The following is a 22,683-nucleotide window of genomic DNA, read 5'->3' as shown; positions in this document are numbered from 1 at the left end:
AACACTGTTCGCCCAACACTACTTGAAGCCAGGCTCTCCAGAAACAACATCCTTGACCCTCTTCAATCTGGCTTCAGGAAATATCACAGCTGTGAAATAGCCCTCACCCAGATTTGCAATGATCTGCTCATTGCAAGAGACAAGGGTCAATGTTCCATCCTGATTTTGCTCGACCTCTCAGCGGTTTTTGACACAGTCGATCATGAAATCTTGCTCAACAGGCTACAAGAGTACTGTGGCATAGATGGCATTGTTCTCCGGTGGTTCAACTCCTTCCTGGCTGACAGAACACAAAGGGTAGCCTTAGGGCCCTTCCTCTCCAACCCTGTACCACTAAAATACGGTGTACCTCAGGCACTTGGAGAAATCATACAAAAACATGGCCTGACATATCATTGCTATGCTGATGACACCCAGCTATATTTGTCATTCAACCCTGACGTCACAGACCCTACTCCACAAATAAACGCATGCTTAGCTGAGCTTCAGGAGTGGATGAATAATAATTGGCTAAAACTTAATGCTGACAAAACTGAGGTTCTTGTTATCGAGGGCCAGGGCTCAACAGCAAAGCAGCCCAAGTCTCAACCAACACCGCTAAGGATAGGGAGCTCAGACCTGAACAACTCAGACTGTGTGCGCAGCCTGGGAGTACTGATTGATGGGAAACTAAGCTTCAGGAATCAAATCTCAGCTGTTGTGAAACATTCCTTCTTTCACCTAAGGAATATTGCAAGGATTAAACACCTAATTCCTTCAGAGGATCTTCCAACCCTAGTTCATGCCTTCGTCACATCAAGGTTAGACTACTGCAATGTCCTCTACACAGGCCTGCATAAGAAAGACTTACGCCGCCTGCAATTAGTACAGAATGCCGCCGCAAGGCTGTTAACGAGCCAACCCCGCCATTGCCACATAACACCAACCCTAAACTCACTCCACTGGCTACCGATAAAATGGAGAATTCTGTTTAAGATTGGCTTACTGACATTCAAATCCTTGCACAATCTGGGCCCTGGATACCTGAAGGACTTGTTGCAACTACATCACACCCCCCACAATCTTAGATCAAAAGGACGTAACACCTTGGTCACCCCCAGAGTCCACCTCAAAACCTTTGGAGACAGAGCCTTTTGTCATGCTGCCCCTACACTTTGGAACTCCCTGCCACACCCAATCAGGACAGCTCCATCCCTGGAAGCATTTAAGTCTAAACTGAAAACCTACCTCTTCAGTCTGGCATTCATGAACATCTGACTATCTCCTCTGTAACACAACCCAGCCTGCAACCCTGTATTAATCTGAGACACAGCTATGTGATTTGAGTCCTATGGGAGAAAAGCGCTTTACAAATGTTATTGTATTGTATTATTGTATTATACTACACAGGCGCAGTGCTTGGCTCAGGGCTGTGTAAGCAGTAGGCTACCACTGGCCATGATACGCCAGCTGTGAGGAGGTTGCCACTGCTGGCTGGAGGGTTGCGGAAGGATGGCGCAGGCACAGGATGACTGTAGGGGGCTGCAAGAAACCCCAGGTAAGTTAAACTGCTTTTTTTATAACTTAAGTAACCATTTAACCAGTAATGCCGCACGGACGTGAGCTTCACTTCCGCAACGGCAGCTGCTAGAGCCGCAGGTACGCGCTAGTCACGTCCCTACAGTTTGGGTGGTGTGCAGGCAATCGTGCAGGCAGGTGCCCGCGATCGCGCTGCTGCTGCTAGCAGGGAGAATTGGCTGCAGGGGACAAAAGTCCCCTGTGCCAATCCGAGTAGGTCCGCCGAGAATAAACACTGTTTTTGTTCAAAAACAGTGTTTATTTTTACATAGAGCCACCGCGCCGCTGAATTCCGCCAGTTTCCACCAATCGTTAAATTTATGAATGGAAACAATGTTTCCATTCATATTCTCCCTGCCGCCACTGTGATCGGAGGCTTCCGATGGAAGCCTACGCCACTTCCCCTTGTTACAATGTGGTGATACATTGTATCCTATTTAGTGTACAAAGCACGCTAATAGGATTTTTTCTCAGCGGGGACATCTTGTGGCCAAATAGTAAAGTACACCTACTGACTTTAGGGAAGAAAAAAATAATACTATTTATGACAAGAGGGCATATCATTATGAAATAATGGGCTAAAAATGAGTGATGGATGTAAAACTGAAAAAATGCACCTTTATTTCCAAATAAAATATTGTCACCATACATTGTACTAGGAATATCATTTTAACGTTGCAATAACTGGGACAAATGGCCAAATAAAATGTGTGTATTTTAATTGTAGCATGAATTATTTTAAAACTATAAAGGCTGAAAACTGAAAAATAATGCATTTTTTCAATTTTTTTCTTATTATTTACATCATAATGCATTTAGAATAAAATAATTCTTAGCATAATGTACCACCCAAAGAAAGCCTAATTGGTGTCAGAAAAAACAAGGTATTGATCATTTTGTTGTTAAAAGTAGTGATAAAGTTATTGGGGAATGAATGGGAGGAGCGCTGACAGGTGAAAATTCCTCTCGTCCATAAGCTGAAAAATACCCGTGGGCTGAAATGGTTAAATAAGGCCTTTTCTTTGTACGTGTTTGCTTGAGAAGATGTTGTACGTATGCATATTACTTATATTTACATAGAGTATGTAAGCCACCGGCGACCTGCTAAAACGAGATCACTTGAAGAAGTCAAAGCTATTACAAAATCCGATCTCAGCACAGTCTCATTACCGTTACCATGCCAACTACAGCACCCCAGAGTGAAATATAAAGTAAATATGTATTTCATAATGGATTTGGTAGATCAATAAAAGATAATTATGAATAGGGTTCCTTTAAATGAACACGGTAAGAGGTAGGGAGAGGCACACCTTTCCGTAGTGCCACATCCAGGAAGCAGTCCAATAGTAGAAAAGATTGGTTAGCACTCCAGCTTCTCAGTGAGCAAAATGTATTCTCCAATCGTATGTCAACACTCAAGTTAACAATTGTTTCAGGGCCATCAGGGGTGACGAAGGGGACCCCTGATGACCCGAAACAATTGTTAACTTGAGTGTTGACATATGATTGGAGAATTCCTTTAAATGAAGGTATGCTTCTTTCCTAAAAGTGTAGACAGGAATGCCAACATTTTCTTTCCTTGAATTTTAAGCCCAGTTGTTGAAAATTAGTAACAAAACATTACTCCAAACATTACTGTACTACTGTTGCCAAGGTCACAAAAGAAGGGTGATTTAAGTTGCCAATTAGGCTTGGAAATTCGTACCTGGCTGCATATTGAAATGGAATGACAATTTTTAATAACTTTGCAAACAGAAATGTGCAACACTCATTTATGTTTATTTCAATATTGTTTGTTTTCATTTGTAAATGAGAGAGTAGTTTCCCTTTAACATGGAAATAATATATTGTTTTAACCTCAAATGGAAAGAACACTGCATTCCAGATACAGTAAGTTTAGCTCAGCTCCACACTGACATTTTGTACAAAGAGGAAGCACAGCTGTATCTCTGTGTCACTCCTAGCAATGCAGAAATACACAGCGCTCTCTTCAGGGCTGATGTTCCTCACTGTGAGGGTGCTGGACTTTCTACCGTCTCTGAAACGTAGTTTAAACTTGTGGTCTGGGCTGTCAGTAATACCGCTGTAACCACTGACCAGGAATAATGGGCTGTGACCTGGAGACTGCCTGTACCAGTGGATGTATTCAGCAGTGGTCAGAGAGGAATGCTCACAAAGTATATCAAAGTCTGCTCCTGCTACAGCCTCCATACTGGGTGCTTGTATAACATTACAGCTGCATAGAGAGCCTAGAAAGAAATAATACAGATCAAAAATCAATTAATCACAAATGTTCTTATAACAGTAAACATATGCATGGTTTACATAAAGATTATATTACATTATAAAATAATATACTCGTATTGTCCTCAGAAAATTAGTAACATTACTTAAATAAAATCTTATTAAAATCCTAATGCAAAACAAAATTCTAGTTATATATCTACTTACAGAAACATAATAGGACTGCGGCCCTTAAGGAAAACATTCGCATTTTGCTGGTTTGGTTAACAGTATTGTGTGACAGTAAATCTGTACATAGCCTGTATATAGAGAGAGAAGTCAGTCATTTCCTGTGTGATCTGCATATGCATTTTGTAGGCACTCAAAAGCTACACCCATTTATAAAGACCTGCTAAACAAAGGTCAGAAGATAAACTGTGAGAAAACATACTTACAGGCTTCTTGCCTCATTTCCATTATGTTTACCTGGCAAACTACAGCACTATCTAGTGGCATATACATTTATTATATATTTCATAATGGATTATCAGGGGTGTCCAAACTTTTTTCAAAGAGGGCCAGATTGGATGAAGTGAACATGCCGGAGGGCCGAACATTTTTCCAAACATTCTTTGAACAATTACAATTAAATGCAAATGAATTATTTTGCATAAAAGCTGAGTTTTCAAAATGTATTTGAAATAAATTTAAAAAAAAAACTTACCTGCACTAATGGGAAGGGTGAAACTGAGATCTGTGCTCCAGCAAACAGGCTTGGTCCGGTACAAAGGCAGTGGTTTTGATGCGCAAAATGTCACGCAGATGAGAGTCACTCAGTCTTGTCCTCACACGATTCTTGTTGAAGTTCATGGCAGAGAATGTCTTCTCACACAAATATGTTGAGCCAAACAAGCTCAGCATTTTCTTAGCCTGTGTTCGAATCTCCTGAAACCTGCCCTTATCCAGTTGGCGGTAAAAGTTCACAAGAGAGAGTTGTTGGTAACGACTGCGTAACTCGCTGTCACATTGCAGCTCAATGAGCTCAAGCTGCAGCTGTTCTGGAGCATCATCTGGGTCAACAGAGAATGGAGAGGAGAAAAGGCTGATCTCCTTTTCAATAGCTGCAAAATCTTGAAAGCGCCGTTTAAACTCTTCAGCCAGAGATGCGATGTCTGCTGCATACCTGCTCATTTGCACACTGATATTGTCCTGTGAAAAACTGTTCATTATTTCCTGCAATGCTGGGAAATGTATGGTATTGGCCTGTGTTTGTGACAAATGCCTTTGGAAAAGTTGCAGCTTTCTTCCAAATGCCTTGAGGTGTGAATGAAGCTGGTTCACCGCTGCATCTTTTCCCTGAAGACTCGTGTTTAGTACATTCAGATGACTTGTTATGTCAACTAGAAACCCCAAATCAGCCAGCCAAACAGGATCAGATAGTTCTCGCATCGGTTGTCCCTTTGTTTCCAAGAATTCTTTTATTTCCTTTCTGAGAGAGTTAAAACGCTGCAGCGCAGACCCTCGACTGAGCCATCTAACATCGTTGTGATATAAAACATCTTCATATTCAGCATGGATGTCCAGTAGAAACTGTTTGAACTGACGGTGGTACAGAGCTTTAGCACGAATAAAATTAATAGTCTTTACAACCGGTTTCATAACATGATCATATTTGAGATATTTAGCACAGAGAACTTGTTGATGAATGATACAATGGAGTTTAATAGCTTTACCTCCTTCTTCAATAACCTTGTTACAGATTAGGGTTGATAAGCCACTTCGTTCACCAGCCATAGCAGGTGCCCCATCAGTAATAATCCCAGAAACTTTGTTCCAGGGCAGTTTCATGTCATCTATTGCAGAACTAACAGCAACAAATAAATCTTTTCCTCTAGTTTGGTCCTTAAGGCTCTGGAGGTCAAGTAGCTCTTCAGTCACATTTATTTCATCGTCCACCCCTCTCAAAAAAATCAGCAACTGAGCTGTGTCAGATAGGTCTGTGCTTTCATCACAGGCTATTGAAAAGAAGTCAAAAACCTCTCCTTTGGACATCAACTGTCTCTTAATATCTGATGATATGTCTTCAATTCTGCGTGCTACAGTGTTACGAGCCAGGCATATATTGGCAAACTCTTGCTTTTTCTCAGGACAGATATTTTCAACCATTTTCATAACGCACTCTTTAATAAAATCACCCTCAGTAAAAGACTTGCTATTTTTAGCAATTAACAATGCCACATCATAGCTTGCCCTTGTGGCATTTTCATTTGACTCACGGGCTCTTGTGAAAAATCGCTGTTGTGAAGTTAAAACCGCTTCAAGTTGCTTTAACTTTTCGCTGCGGTCACGCCCTGTTAGTTTGTCATATGTGCTGCTATGCTTTGTCTGGTAGTGTCTTTTGATATTAAATTCTTTATAAACGGCCACAGTCTCTTGACATATCAGACAAACACAGTTATTCCTTATTTCTGTGAAAAAAAAATCCACTTTCCACCTTTCCTGGAAACGGCGGCCCTCACTGTCAACTTTCCTTTTCTTACTTGTAGTAGCCATTTTTTAAATTGGGCAGAAGGGGGAGGGTGAAGGATGCAGTGTTGTTTGAACTTGGCAGGTTTAAGTATTACTTGCTTTCAAAACTAGGCCTACCCCTGTCCAGCTCCCGGTATCCAAGCACATTAAATTGCTGTCTCACAGTCTTCTGTTCAACTGGCTGTCTCTCTGGCTCCTGTCTCAGCTCACTCACTCTGCAGTACTCCTGACCCCCTCCTTTCTCCTTTCCTTTGACCTTTGAGGCTCCTTGAGGCTCTCAGTGCTGGCAGTCCGTCCACTGTGTCACAGGCATATGACATCACTCGCCTGTGCCCGCCCCTGTGCCCGCCCCTCCAGCTGTGCTCTGTGAGAAGGGGGTGTGTAGACCCTCGCCGCCATCACCCGCCCCTCGCCGCCGTCACCCGCCCCTCGCCGCCGTCACCCGCCCCTCCACTCAGCTCAGCCGCGTCACACCGCCACGCCCCACACCACGCTTATGCGGCCCATGATGCGGCCAGAACGCGGCCGCAACGCGGCCAATGATGCGGCCAGAACGCGGCCCATGATGCGGCCAGAACGCGGCCGATGATGCGGCCAGAATGCGTCCAATGATGCGGCCAGAATGCGGCCGACGGGCCGCATTGCCTAAAACAGTGATGGCTGTCCAAAGGGCCACATCTAACTGCCCGGCGGGCCGCGAATGGCCCGCGGGCCGGACTTTGGACATGCCTGGATTAGATAGATTAAAAAAAACTTGTGTCAAAGTGTCTTTTTAAATCAGGGATGTAAAACTCAATCACATAAGAGTCATGGAACCTGCAAGCGACATTATGCGACCACTTTAAAGGACCACTCTCTGACAAAGGCCTCTTGCACTCTAGGGGCTTGATTTCCTAAACCATGATAACTAATATCATGGCCGTTTTCACTCGCATTTTCGCTTTTGTGCGCAATCGTGAATGTTCGTGCGAAAGCTCATGACTGCGCATGAACATTCGTGATCATGCACGAATGCGAAAATGCAAGGCCAGAATGTGATTTTTGAAACCTACAAACCAGAGCAAATGCATAATGCATTCATAAAGAGAAACGGTAACCAAGAATTGAACTTTATCCCAACCAGTAGCTGATACCCCCTTTCCCATGAGAAAGCTCTACCTTTTCACAAACGGATCATCAGGGGGTTTTGTATGGCTGATATTGTGGTGAACCCCTCCTACAGTGTGATGTCAGGACCATGGTTCAGACATCACATTGTAGGAGCCTTGTTGCAGCTGTTTCTAAAAGCCAAAAAAGCAAGCAACATTTCCACTGCCATCACCTTCCAGCAGTAAAAATGTCACCATGTAATAAATGTCAGAATGTACATCGGGGAGAGGAAAGATTTTACAATGGGCAAACACTGATTACAGTAAATCATTTATACATAATTATTGTAAAAACTAGTACACCCAAGCCCATTTAAAAACGTGCTCTAGGTCTGTTTTTTGACAGTGCGCATGGGTGTGCACCCGCCGCATGCCCGCGCACATCTGGCGCTCATGCGCGCGGGCGCACCCATCCGCCTGCGCTCACACGCCTGCCTCACTGTCCCTTTCCTCCTGTCTCAAGGGCTGTCCGGGTCCATGCTGCGCACATGCGCAGTAGAAAAAGCACGGATCCAAGGACACAGAGACAGGAACAAGCAGGGACACGGGTTTTATTACATAGGATGAAGCACTTTTTTATTTCATTATTTTTACTGGAGTTCCTCTTTAAACCCATTTCCAGTACATTAGGGAGGGATCACACTTGTGTCTGCGGTTTTCCATGGACCATTTTAGTTTTTAATGTACGTTTTCTGCACGCATCAGCCAAAGTCAGTGGCTGGGGATTGTATCCAGCATGCAAAATAGTAGTGCAGGCAAGTTTTTTCCACATGCAGAACTGCACGTGAATGTGACCCAGCCCATTGATTTACATGGGCTGTCACATCTGGTGCGATTCTGCATGCAGAAAAAATGTATACAAATTCTCCCAAGTGTGATCCCTGCCTGAGCCACACCTTCGAGCTCTACATGGTTTTAGGCCCGGATTTACATCACAGGAGCCTATAGGCACAGATGTCCTGGCACCTTAGACTTCATCCTCAATGAACCTACAAAGCCCCGCCGAACCGCACTGCAAGTGTGCTGGCATGCCAGTGCGCCCAGAAGGTCGCACCATCGGGCGTACTGGTGCGACGTTTCAGGCGCACAGCATGCAACGTTTTGCACGCACCTGTTGCGATGTTTTCAAAGAGCGACATTTTATGCGCGATGTAGTTTTGCACGACTATTAATGCGCGCAAAGCTACTTTGCGTGCGCTAAGGGGCTTTTCACTAGGGCGCTAACACTTAGCTCCCTTTTGTGAATCAAGCCCCTGGTGTGCTGGTCAAATTATAACATACAGTAAAAAGCTGTAGTTTGTACATCTTGAAATAAGTATTAAAACCATTTATGTCATAATGAACAATAAGAATAGGGAAGTATTATTCTAGTCTTAATCTATACAACAAGTAGTAGCTGTTACAGCTATGAACTATCCACCAGGACAGACTTACAGACTTACATGAACCGAGAAGCTTGCTTTCTGTCTTGGAGCTTTGGCAGGGGCGGATCTGCCATGACACAGCCTGAGACACGTCATTCAGGTGACGTCAATGCTGGGGGTGACACTGGGCAAAACTGGAAGTGACTTTGCTGTTCGCCATTCGCTCGCCTGCTGTTTTGAGATGGCCCGAACGGCTCACCGTCGAAAGGTTCCCGGCGAACTTCGGTGGTTGGCGTTCGCGGGGAACCTGGAACTTTACCGGAAGTTCGGTTCGCCCCCATAGTGCATCATCAGGGTCAACTTTGACCCTCTACATCACAGTCAGCAGGCACATTGTAGCCAATTAGGCTACACTCCCTCCTGGAGCCCCCCCCCCCCCCCTTATAAAAGGCAGGCAGTGTCAGGCTTTTCACTCACTCGTGTGCCTGCAGTAATTAGTGAAGGGACGGGTGCTGCTGCAGTCAGACTCTCATAGAGAAAGCTTACTTAGGCTCTGCTAGGCTTCTTAGCTTGCTCATTGCTGATTCCTATTGCTAAAAAAGCACCCCACAACAGCTCTTTTGAGAGCTAATCTTGTTCTTGTGATCTAATTTTTTTTGTGTGTGTCCCACTGACACTTGTGTTGCATAGACAGCCTTGGTAATTTCTACTGTGTGTGCCACTGCCAGCCAGGCCCAGCACATTCTGTAACTACCTGTGTGTTTGACAGGTGCACATTGTAATACCCATCACTGCATATACCTACCTACCTGTTGTTCACTGTGCACCCACCTATCTACGTAAGCGCATGCATGAGGATGTAGCACATGCAGAACAAGCTGGCAACTATGCTTTTCAATGTGTTTAAGGATGATGTCACAGCATAACGCAATAAAGGTACCACTGCCAGTAATCCTTCTCCCATGTCCACGCAGGCAAGGACAGGACGCACCAGCGATCTCATGGTGATGTCGGACATGCGGGCATTCTTTAGTTAGCGCTTCCGGAACCACCCTCCACCAACGCCTGGAGCTGCAGGTAGCTGACTACCTGGCCTTAAGTGTGGATGTAGACACTGTGAGCAACGATTAATTCTTGGACTACTGGGTCCGCAGGCTTGACCTGTGGCCAGAGCTGTCCCAATTTGCCATCCAACTTCTGTCTTGCCCTGCCTTAAGCGTCCTGTCAGAAAGGACCTTCAGAGCAGCTGGAGGCATTGTCACTGAGAAGAGAAGTCGCCTAAATCACAAAAGTGTTCAGTACCTCACCTTTATCAAAATGAATGAGGCATGGATCCCGGAGGGCTACTGCCCGCCCGAAGACTAAGTCAGTCCCCACACACAGCATCTCTGCCTGCAGGCCGCTTGACTGCCTTCTCCGCCACCACCAACAGGGTCCAGGACTGCAGGCGGATTCCTGAATTTTTAAGGCCGCTATAATAATTTTTTCTGGTGCGTGTACATGCCTGCTTAATTTTTTTGGCTGCACTGCAGCTGCAACAACAAAACAAAAGGCATGTACATGTGCCAATTTCCCTTCGTGGTCATTACCTTGCCACGGTGAAGGGGCTTGTGTATCACAATGAAGCAATGACCGCCGGCTATATGAGTGTCTCGGGGGGGGGGGGGGGGTCCCAAGATAGTAAGGTCGTTGCTTCATTGTGGACAGACCAAATTTGATCAGCTGGACAGTCACTGTTGTTCTATCACTGAGCTAACACAGCCCGGCGACCATATGGGCTTGAAAACTGCCACGGCCTGCACTCTCGCCATGGTGCGCATCAGTCCAGCACGGCCGTCACAACACAAACAGCTGTTTGCGGTGCGTTATACAATGAGTTTGGTGTGTCAGAAGCAGTACTCTAATTACACTCCCTGATTGATGTATACACATGCAAGATGTTTGAAGCACTTTAGGCCTGCAATGTAGCATTTAATGTGATTTCTGCCCTTATAACGCTGCTTTGTGTCAAATCCAGATTTTCCCCCGGGAGTTTCAGCATCTATCCCACTCCGCCATGCCCCCCTCCAGGTGTTAGACCCCTTGAAACATCTTTTCCATCACTTTTCTGGCCAGCATAAGTGTTTCTAGTTTTCCAAGTTCGCCTCCCCATTGAAGTCTATTGCAGTTCGCGAAAGTTCGCTCGAACCAAACCTTTCGCGGAAGTTCACGAACCCGGTTCGTGAACCGAAAATCGGAGGTTTGGGCCATCTCTACTGCTGTTTGCCCACTCGCCACTGGCGTACCAATAGGGGATGCGACCCCTGCCATCGCGGGGGGGGGGGGGCCTAGGGCCCGCTCAGGGACTTTTGGGGGCAGGAGGGGTAGCAGCATAAGAGGAAAGCTGTGGCAGATCGGTGGGGAGGGGGGAAATTCCCCCCCCCCCCTCCCTCACCTCAGGCTCTCCTCTCAGCGCTCCCCCTCCTGCAATCATTGGTGGCAGCGGGCAGGCAGCAGCGGTGGCGGCAGGATGAATACATTACCTCCTTCTCGCTGGAGGACTTCCGTTCTCTAAGAGCTTCTTTCATTCTTTCAACTTCCTGTGTAAACAGGAAGTTGCTCTTAGAGAACGGAAGTCCTCCAGCGAGAAGGAGGTAATGTATTTATCCTGCCGCCACCGCTGCTGCTGCTGCCTGCCCGCTGCCACCAATGATTGCAGGAGGGGGAGCGCTGAGAGGAGAGCCCGAGGTGAGGGGGGGGGGATTTCCCCCCTCCCCACTGATCGGCCACACTCTCCTCTTATGCTGTGACCCCTCCTGCCCCCCAAAAGTCCCTGAGTTCGGGGAGGCCCAGATTTTTTTTTTGCAGGGGGGCCCGGGGATTTCTAGGTACGCCCCTGCCGCTCGCCCAAAGGAGCCACCACTGGTGGAGAGAAGACCAGGACCAGTCATCTGGAGACGACAAACACACACACACACACACGCCCATATGCAATTCACCTTTTCTCCTGAGATATCACCTTGGACAGTGGTTCCCAACCTTTTTGACGTTGTGACACAAATGCTCAAATCTCTGTGACACGTCACATATGTAAATTAGAAAAAATACTATTAATAACCACAAATGGATGGAAAGAGTGCATTATCCTGAAGTGAATACACTTAAAAATGAAGGCTAGAACCTTTCAGGAATATTAATAAAAACAATCAGTGGGACAGTTAGCCGCCTCCCCCCATTTAGAATGATAGAACAGCACTGACAATTTGCACCATGCGCTATAGCCGCAGTGCGCCCCTCAAAAAGCGCCCCCAGACTCAGTATAGGTAGGTAGCCAGGTATAGGTGCCCCAGTATAGGATAACATGTGTAGGTGCCCTCAATATAGGTTGCCAAGCATAGGTGCCCTCAGTATAGGAAGTCAGTTGAAGGTCTCCATCCCCCCCCCATAGGTAGCCACTAGCCAGGCGTAGGTGCCTCCAGTATAGGTAGCCATATGTTGGTGCCCTCAGTATAGGTAGCCAGCTATAGGTGCCCCCATAATAGGAAATCAGGTGTAGGTGCCCTCAGTAAAGGCAACCAGCTAAAGGCGCCCCCTTGAAAGCCGGCGCCCTGAGCGACCACTCCAGTCGCTCAGGTCAAAGGCCGGCTATGTACCTGGCTACCAATACTGGGTCACCTATTCCTGGCTACCTATACCGGGGGCACCTCTACCTGGCTACCTAAACTGGGGGCACCTATAACTAGCTACCTATACTAGGGGCACCTATACCAGGCTACCTATACTGAGGAGCTAAATCCCGCATCTGATGTATTGCTGCTGCAATAGTGGGGGCACCCATGCCTGGCTACCTATACTGAGGGCACCTATGCTTGGCTTCTTATACTAGGGGCACCAATACCAGGCTATCTATACTGGGGCACCTATACCTGGCTACCTATAATTAGGGCTCCTATACCAGGCTAACAATACTGGGGGCACCTATACCTGGCTACCTAAACTGGGGCACCTACACCTGGCTACCTATACTAGGGGCTCCTATACCAGGCTACCTATACTGGGGGCGCATATACCTGGCTACCTATACTGGGGAAACCTACACCAGGCTACCTATACTGAGGCACCTATACCAGGCTACCTATACTGGGGGCACCTATACCTTTCTTCCTATACTGGGACACCTATACCTGGCTACCTATAGTCGGGGAACCTACACCAGGCTACCTTTACTGAGGCACCTATACCTGGCTACCTATAGTTGGGGAACCTACACCTGGCTACCTTTACTGAGGCACCTATACCTGACTACCTATACTGGGGGCACCTATACCAGGCTAGCTATACTGGGGGCGCCTATACCTTCATTTGCAAACAGACTTGAGCAACATTTATCTATGTTTGTTTCAATCTTTTATTAATTTGTAAATGGAAACTTAGAAAGAATATATTGTTTTAAAATCAAATATAAAGAACATGATGTTCCAGATGCAGTAAGAACAGCTCTACATTGACATTATGTACGGGATCAGTTAAAAATGGCGCCAGAGCCTACAGTGTAAAAATGGCGCCGCATTAATTTGCATTATAAAACGATATTTATCGTTTTATGAGTTAAAAAATGGTGCCGCACTAAAATATATATATATATACACACACACACACACACACACACACATCTAGGAAAGGAACTTTCAACTCTCAAAAATGAAAAATATTGTTTTTGGAAAAAACGATAAATATTGTTTTTCGTAAAAATGATAAATATTGTTTTTCGTAAAAACGATAAATATTGTTTTTAGTGAAAACGATAAAGATCGTTTTTAAAAAATTATTGTGCGTAACCAGGCGCCATTATTTGGCTGGCGCCATTTTTAACTGGACGCATTTTGTACAGGGAGGAAGCACAGCTGTATCTCTGTGTCACTCGTAGCACAGAAATACACAGCGCTCTCTTCAGGTCTGATGTTCCTCACAGTAAGGATGCTGGACTTTCTTCCATCCCTGAAATGTAGTTTGAACTTGTGGTCTGGGCTGTCAGTAATACCGCTGTAACCATTGACCAAGAATAATGGGCTATGACCTGGAGACTGCCTGTACCAGTGGATGATTCTGGCAAGAAAACAGGTGGAGGACTATGTGTTTATATCAATAATGCTTGGTGCACTAACGTAACCATAATCAACAAGTCTTGTTCACCTGATGTGGAATATTTAATGCTGAGATGTCGACCGTTTTACCTACCCAGGGAACATACAGTTTTTATAATTATGGCAGTATACAATCCACCTCATGCCAATACTAAGTCAGCAAATGAACAACTGTTTGATATCATTAGTAAGCAACAGAATTTACACCCTGATGCAATTTTCATCATTGCTGGAGATTTTAACCAAGCAAATCTTAAGAAGGTATTTCCCAGATTTTATCAGCATGTGGACTGTAAAACCAGAGGAGAAAACACCTTGGATCATGTCTATACAAACATAAAAAGTGCCTATAAGATCACCCAACGCCCCCCACTGGGACATTCTGACCATCTATCTTTGTTTCTTATTCCCGCATACAAAGCCATTATTAACACTGCTAAACCAATTAGCAAGTCTGTTAAAGTCTGGCCTGAGACTGCCATCTCTCAGCTCCAAGATTGCTTTGAAAATACGGATTGGGATATTTTCTTTCATGAAACAGACCTGGAGACGAGTACTTCCTCTGTATTGTCATATGTTAATTTCTGTGTGGACACCATCACTGTCAACAAAAGAATTGCGGTTTACCCAAATCATAAACCATGGATAACAAAAGAACTCAAGGGACTTCTAAAGAATTGAAACAAAGCTTTTAAAATACAGGACAAAGACGCATATTCTTCAGCCAGAGCAAGTCTGGAAAAAGGCATAAGAAATGCAAAACTTAAATACAAACAAAGGATTGAGGAAAACTTTGAAAATGACTCAAACCCAAGGAGGATGTGGCAAAGCATTCAACTATTCACAGATTACAAAAAGAAGAATAGCACTCAATATACACTGGACAATAACATCCCCAGCCTAGCAGAGGAACTTAACAACTTCTTTGCTAGATTTGAAAAAGACAACAATCGGCCTCCAGTCAACTTTGGGCCCACTACAGACTCACAGCCATTAATCCTTCACATACATGAAGTGCAGCAAGCACTCACAAATATCAACACCAGGAAAGCTGCAGGTCCTGATGGTGTGCAAGGACGTGTGCTCCAGGCCTGTGCTGGCCAACTAGCGAAAGTTTTTACACAAATATTCAACCTCTCTCTGTCCTTGGGTGTAGTTCCATCATGCCTTAAATCTACAACCATTGTGCCAGTCCCAAAAAATCCTAGGATAACCTGTCTTAATGATTATCGACCAGTTGCTCTAACCCCTGTCATCGCCAAGTGCTTTGAACGACTGGTAGCCACACACATCAAGGCCTCCATCCCAGCAAATCTAGATCAACACCAGTTTGCTTACCGAACAAATAGATCGACTGAGGATGCCATCTGTGCAGGGGCGGCGCCAGGGGGTGCAAGGGGGTGCTCGAGCACCCCCTAGAATTGTCCAAGCACCCCCAAAGCACCCCCTGGAGTGAACTGACTTCAGGCGTCTAAAAGACGCCAAGTCAGTTCACACAGCGGCAGCACGGAGCAGCATGCAGGGCTACGGTAAGATGGCCGCCCGGAGCCCTGTTCTGCAGACTTCGAGTCTGCAGTGCATGGCTTCGGGCGGCCATTTTCCCGTAGCCCTGCTCTCTGCATGCAGGCAGGAAGTCTCGTCGTGACGTCGGGAAGGAAGAGGATCGTGGGCGCGCGGGCGCTGCGCGCCACAATGAGGTCGGGACTCGGGACAGGAGGTCGGGAAAGAAGGTCTTCTGGCTGTAGGTGAGTAAATGGGTTTTTCTTTTCTTTTTCAGGTGATGCTGATTGTGCATATTGGGGTCATATCTGCTACGGATTGTGCATATTGGGGTCATATCTGCTACGGATTGTGCATATTGGGGTCATATCTGCTACGGATTGTGCATATTGGGGTCATATCTGCTACGGATTGTGCATATTGGGGTCATATCTGCTACGGATTGTGCATATTGGGGTCATATCTGCTACGGATTGTGCATATTGGGGTCATATCTGCTACGGATTGTGCATATTGGGGTCATTTCTGCTACCGATTGTGCATATTGGGGTCATTTCTGCTACCGATTGTGCATATTGGGGTCATTTCTGCTACCGATTGTGCATATTGGGGTCATTTCTGCTACCGATTGTGCATATTGGGGTCATTTCTGCTACCGATTGTGCATATTGGGGTCATATCTGCTACGGATTGTGCATATTGGAGTCATATCTGCTACCGATTGTGCATATTGGGGTCATATCTGCTACCGATTGTGCATATTGGGGTCATATCTGCTACCGATTGTGCATATTGGGGTCATATCTGCTACCGATTGTGCATATTGGGGTCATATCTGCTACCGATTGTGCATATTGGGGTCATATCTGCTACCGATTGTGCATATTGGGGTCATATCTGCTACCGATTGTGCATATTGGGGCCATATCTGATAACGATTGTGCATATTGGGGCCATATCTGATAACGATTGTGCATATTGGGACCATATCTGCTACCGATTGTGCATATTGGGGCCATATCTGCTACCGATTGTGCATATTGGGGCCATATCTGCTACCGATTGTGCATATTGGGGTCATATCTGCTACCGATTGTGCATATTGGGGTCATATCTGCTACCGATTGTGCATATTGGGGTCATATCTGCTACCGATTGTGCATATTGGGGTCATATCTGCTACCGATTGTGCATATTGGGGTCATATCTGCTACCGATTGTGCATATTGGAGCCATATCTGATAACGATTGTGCATATTGGGGTCATTGGACGTGTTTTTTGTTAAAATCTGCTCACATTACGTGTATTTTCTTGAGAAAACCTGCACAATTATGTGAATTTTCTGGGAAAAGGGTCACCAAAACTTGGGCCCTCTGTCTTTGCGTTGCACTTTTAAAGGGAACCCGAGGTGAGAATAATATTGAGGCTGCCATATTTATCTCCCTTTAAGCAATACCAGTTGCCTGGCTGCCGTGCTGGTCCTCTGCCTCTTATTCTTTCAACCATAGACCCTGAACAAGCATGCAGCAGGTCATGACAAGATTAGCTGCATGGCTTGTTTCTGGTGTAATTCAGTTCACTACTACAGCCAAATAGATCAGCAGGGCTGCCAGGCAACTAGTATTGTTTAAAAGGAAATAAATATGGCAGCCACCATATCACTCTCACCCTGGGTTCACTTTAAATTACAGTTAGCCCCGCCCCCATCCGGTCATGACCACGCCCATTTTTCGCCGCGGCGCGCTTTGCGCGCCGCAGGTTGTAGCCACACCCATTTTTTGACGCGGCGCGCGAAGCAGGTCGTCAGCTCCCCCGGAAATTGGTCCAGCACCTGCATAGCACCCCCTAAAAAAAATTCCTGGAGCCGCCACTGCATCTGTGTAGCTCTCCATGCTGCCCTCTCACACCTGGAAAAGCCCAACTCCTATGTTAGGATGCTCTTTGTTGACTACAGCTCAGCATTTAACACCGCTGTACCTAGCCAGCTGACCAACAAACTCCATGCACTAGGTCTTGCTCCCTCCATATGTACTTGGTTATTGGACTTCCTTACTAATCGCCCTCAAACTGTCAGACTAGGAAAACAGACATCCTCCACCCTTACCCTGAGCACTGGCGTGCCACAGGGCTGTGTATTAAGCCCTCTTCTCTATGCACTTTTCACCCATGACTGCCAGCCTATCCATACCTCAAACGTAATTGTTAAGTTTGCAGATGATACTACTGTCATTGGGCTTATATCAGACAATGAGGAAGCTGCATACAGAGAAGAAGTTAGGAACCTGACTGCATGGTGCGACATTAACAACCTGTTATTAAATACAAAGAAGACCAAAGAAATTATTCTGGACTTTTGGACCACCAAAAAGACTACTCACCTACCGCTAATGATCAATGCAGAGGCTGTGGAGAGAGTTTCCAGCTTCAAATTTTTGGGAGTCACCATCGCAGAGAACCTGTCCTGGGCTGACAATGCTTTAGTTCTAACTGGCAAAGCACAACAACGCCTCTACTTTCTGAGAAAACTAAGGAGCGCTAACCTCCCACAGAAGCTGCTGGTTAACTTCTACAGATGCACTATAGAAAGCGTTCTGACCAATTGCATGACGGCCTGGTACAACAGCTGCACGAAGGCTACTAGAGAAGCCCTGCAGCGAGTTGTTAAAACAGCAGACGCCATTATTGGCACTGAGCTACCATCACTGGAACTCTTTTATAATACTCGCAGCTTGAGAAGGGCCAAAAACATTATCAAGGACAACACTCACCCTGGAAATGCCTTGTTTGAGCTCCTTCCATCAGGTAAACGTTTTAGATCAATTCGCACACACACAAACAGACTGAAAGACAGCTTTTTCCCAACTTGATAAACTCTGAATCCTCTCTGAAATAATTAACACTGTGTACAAATTGTTTAAACATCTGTAATACCTGGCATACTTGTATAATTTCTTCTCTTCCTTGTTACTATCACTATGTTTCCTATATGCACCGTGGGGTTGTCATGAAAAGTAATTTCGTTGTGTTACACAATGACAATAAAGTGAATTGAATTGAATTGAATGTAGTCAGCAGTGGTCAGGGAGGGATGCTCACAAAGCATTTCAAAGTCTGCTCCTGCTTCAGCCTCCATACTGGGTGCTTGTATAATATTACAGCTGCATAGAGAGCCTAGAGAGAAATAATACAGATTAGAAATCCATTAATCACAAGTGTTCTAATTACAGTATACATATGCATGGTTTACTTAAAGGGACACTTTAGTCAAACAAAAAAAAAAGGGTTTTACTCACCTAGGGCTTCCAATAGCCCCCTGCAGCTGTCCGGTGCCCTCGCCGTCTCCCTCAGATCCTCCTGGCCCTGCCGGCAGCCACTTCCTGTTTCGGCGACAGGAGCTGACAGGCTGGGGACGCAAGTGATTCTTCGCGTTCCCAGACACATTAGCACCCTCTATGCTGCTATATGGTATATGATATATGCTATAGCAGCATAGATGGCGCTATTATGGCCAGGAACGCGAAGAATCACTCGCGTCCCCAGCCTGTCAGCTCCTGTCACTGAAACAGGAAGTGGCTGCCGGCGGGGCCAGGAGGATCGGAGGGAGACGGCGAGGGCACCAGACAGCTGCAGGGGGCTATTGGAAGCCCCAGGTGAGTAAAACTCATTTTTTTAGTAAAACTCATATAACCCTTTAAAGGTTATATTTGTAACAGTAAATCTGTACTTAGCCTGTATATAGAGAGAGAACTCAGTCATTTCCTGTGTAATCTGCATATGCATTTTGTAGGCATTCAAAAGCTACACCCATTTATAAAGACCTGCTAAAAAAAAAAGGTCAGAAGATAAACTGTGACAAACCAGGACAAACTGAGGCAAGTGGACAAAAAGGCGCCCCATTCACTCCCATAATAAATATCGTTTAATAGGCGCCCAACAGGAAAAAAGGGCGCCGGAGAAAAATAACGTTTTACAAGCGGCGCCCGGAGACTTTTACTGTTTTATAACTGCTTCTCATGATTACACATTATTTAATGATTTATAATTTTTTAAACATTATTTTTAATGAAAAACAGTACAATCTTTTTTAAAACATTATTTTTAAACGAAAAACAGCACAATATTTTTTCAAACGTTATTAATGCTTATCACAGGGGGGTCTTAGGTTTAGGCACCACCAGGGGGGTCTTAGCTTTAGGCACCACCAGGGGGGTCTTAGGTTTAGGCACCACCAGGGGGGTCTTAGGTTTAGGCACCACCAGGGGGGTCTTAGGCTTAGGCACCACCAGGGGGGTCTTAGATTTAGGCACCACCAGGGGGTCTAGGGGTTAGGGGTAGGTACAGGGAGGGTTCTGTATGAGAGTAGAGTTAGGTATAGCTTTAGTAAAATTCTTATTAATCTTTTATAAAACGTTATTATACATTTCACTTTTTAAACAGGGAAGATTAACGTTTTTACGATTGCCGATTTTATACACATTATTTAATGATTTATAACTTTATAAAACATTATTTTTAAACGAAATATAGCACAATTTTTTTTAAACGTTATTCATGCTTATCGTTTAAAACCCTGCGCCTTTTTTTCCCGACGCCCTTTTTTAACGTACGCGACAAACCATGCTTCAGCACTTCGTTCACTGTTTTCATTATGTTTACCTGGCAAACTACAGCACCATCTAGTGGCATATACATTTATTATATATTTCATAATGGATGGAGCTTGCAAAAAATATTCATAGTGAAAATTATTTCATTATATTGCAATTATATAAAGATAAATATTATAGTAATGTAGTAAATATAGAGTAACTATAATATTTATCTCTATATGATTGCAATATAATAGAATCATTTTCCCTATGAATGTTTTTTTGCATATAACATCTATAGCTCATGTTTATGTACACACTCTTAGTATATTTGTTGTTGCCCCCCCCCCCCCCCCCCCAGCTGCTCCTGTTTCTATTGCCTGAGGAACCGAAAAAGCAATGTTTGCTACATGAATAATGCCCACTATTGCACTCTGGGAGGAGTTTCAGCACTGCAAAGCTGATTACTTGCTAGTAAGCCGATGCAAACTACTGTAAGAAGCCATGCAGAGCTTGAAGGTGTGGTTGAAGTTTTAGCAATATACAGGTATTAAGGTGCACTGAGCACCCAGGATAAACTTTTTTTTACAATGAACTTCCTCATTACATAAGGGCTGCTACCCACGAAAGCCGGGACACTGGACACATGGAGACACAAGAAGACACATGGGGACACTGGAGGACACATGGAGACACAGGAGGACACATGGGGACAAAGAAGGACACATGGGGACATGAGAGGACACCTGGGGACACGTGAGGACACCTGGGGACACATGGGAACAGGAGGTACAAGGGGGACATAGGAGGGCACATGGGGACACAGGAGGACACATGGGGACACAAGAGGTACAAAGGGGGCACAATTATTGGGGGTAAAAACATCTAACAGATATCCCTAGATGGAGGACACAGGGATTTGTCCTGTGCAACAGGCTCCCAGCCACCGCAATGCATGTCAGGAGATGTAGTCCGTAGATGTGAATACAAGTTTCTGCCTGTGGAGCACATTCCCAGCTGCCACAATGCATACTCCGCGATGTAGTCTATGGATGTGAGTACAGAGATGTACTCACATCTACGGACTACATCTCCCAGCATTAATGTGGCCAGGAGTGCGTTTCACAGGTGGACTCTTTGAATTTCAACTGTAGTAAGCGCTCATGGCACACTCCACATGATATGGGCTATAGGAGCAGCCCCCTTTAGGTAAGCAATGACGCTCCCCCAAACCCTCAGTACCTCAATGACACACTGCATTATGAAACTGCTTTATGTTATGGGGAGGTTCATTGTAAAAAAAAAAGTTTAGCCTGGGTGCTCAGTGCACCTTAATACCTGTATATTGCTAAAACTTCAACCACACCTTCAGGCTCTGCATGGCTTCTTACAGTAGTTTGCATCGGCTTACTAGCAGGTAATCAGCTTTGCAGTGCTGAAACTCCTCCCAGAGTGCCATAGTGGGCATTAGTCATGTAGCGAACATTACATTTTCGGTTCACGAAAATGAAAGCAAATTTCCCAAAAAAGTTCCTGAACGGGCAAACCGCCATTGACTTCAATGGGCAGGCAAATTTTAAGGACTGTTACTGGCCACAAAAGTGATGGAAAAGATGTTTAACCTCCCTGGCGGTAAACCCGACACAGCCGCCGCAGGGGATCGCATTGCCCCGGGAGGTTTTTATTTAAATTAAATTTGTGATATTTTGTTAAGCTAGCACTTGGCTAGCTAACTATGGTGCCCAAGTCCCCTCAGATTGCCCGTGATCACCTCCGGATAGGGAAGTTAAAGGGACCTAACACCTGCACAGTATCATGGCGGAGGTGGATCCATGGCAAAAGTCCCACCAAACATTACGTAGTTTATGTAGAGTCGTTTTTTAATCTCTAAAGGGCAGAGATCCCAGTACATTCCTGCATTTGTGGAATTAAATCCTTTAAAACGTCCTGCATGTGTACACGGCTATAAGGTAGTGTAAGGATTAAGCCCTGTTCACACTGATGGATGAAACACACCGCAAACAACCGCAAAGAGCTGTAGTGATAATGTCAGGTGAGCAAATTATTGGTTTTACCAGCTAACACCTCCAGGACATAAATGTTAGTCTTCTCTGGGGCAATCTGTGTGTAGTGGTGTGTAGTGCTTGTGGGCACATTCACGGGAGTGCAGGCGGTCGCGGTTTTCCAGCCCCCATGGTCAGGCTAAGTTAAGTGACCAAAAAAAACACTGATTCTGCACTGAGGCCTTAGACAGGGGGCAGTAGTGGATACTAAATGCCAGTAGTAGTGGTGAAGGATTATTGGGTTATGGTTGGTGCACTACTAGGACCATCAGACCTGTCTCCAACAGCTAACGTGTGCCCTGGACACACAGAGCTGCAATATAACAATAGCAAGAAAGAGAATAACAGCCCTTGGAAGGGTGAACTACAGTAGAACTAAGCACTGACTGCAACAGCTAAAGTGCACCGTGTGGACACACTGAACAGCAATATCACAAGATCAAAACACAGCCTTTAGATGGGCTCTTGGGGTTATTTATATGGTGAATTGGTACTGTAGCAGCAAGAAACTTCACTAGGGACACCGAACACAGGCCTAACTAACGCTTTCCATAATAGCAGTACAGCTCTGTCCCTAGTCTCCTTC

The 22,683-nt window shown here is 45.2% G+C and overlaps 1 protein-coding gene across 1 annotated transcript; it reads right to left on the bottom strand.

Moving 5' to 3' along the window:
* Positions 1-4,509: 4,509 nt before the first annotated feature.
* Positions 4,510-5,946, bottom strand: LOC137531137 (general transcription factor II-I repeat domain-containing protein 2-like). The gene has a single exon (XM_068251367.1). It carries the CDS (start codon positions 5,944-5,946, stop codon positions 4,510-4,512), a length of 1,437 nt encoding a protein of 478 aa, XP_068107468.1.
* Positions 5,947-22,683: the final 16,737 nt, after the last annotated feature.

Source organism: Hyperolius riggenbachi, chromosome 1, assembly GCF_040937935.1.
Source record: "Hyperolius riggenbachi isolate aHypRig1 chromosome 1, aHypRig1.pri, whole genome shotgun sequence".
Classification (NCBI taxonomy): domain Eukaryota; kingdom Metazoa; phylum Chordata; class Amphibia; order Anura; family Hyperoliidae; genus Hyperolius; species Hyperolius riggenbachi.
Note: the sequence above shows the minus strand (reverse complement) of the source record. Positions and strands in the feature narration are given on the sequence as shown.

Excerpts from the sequence above, each read along its gene's own strand:
- LOC137531137 (XM_068251367.1), bottom strand. The coding sequence starts at position 5,946 with ATGGTTGAAAATATCTGTCCTGAGAAAAAGCAAGAGTTTGCCAATATA.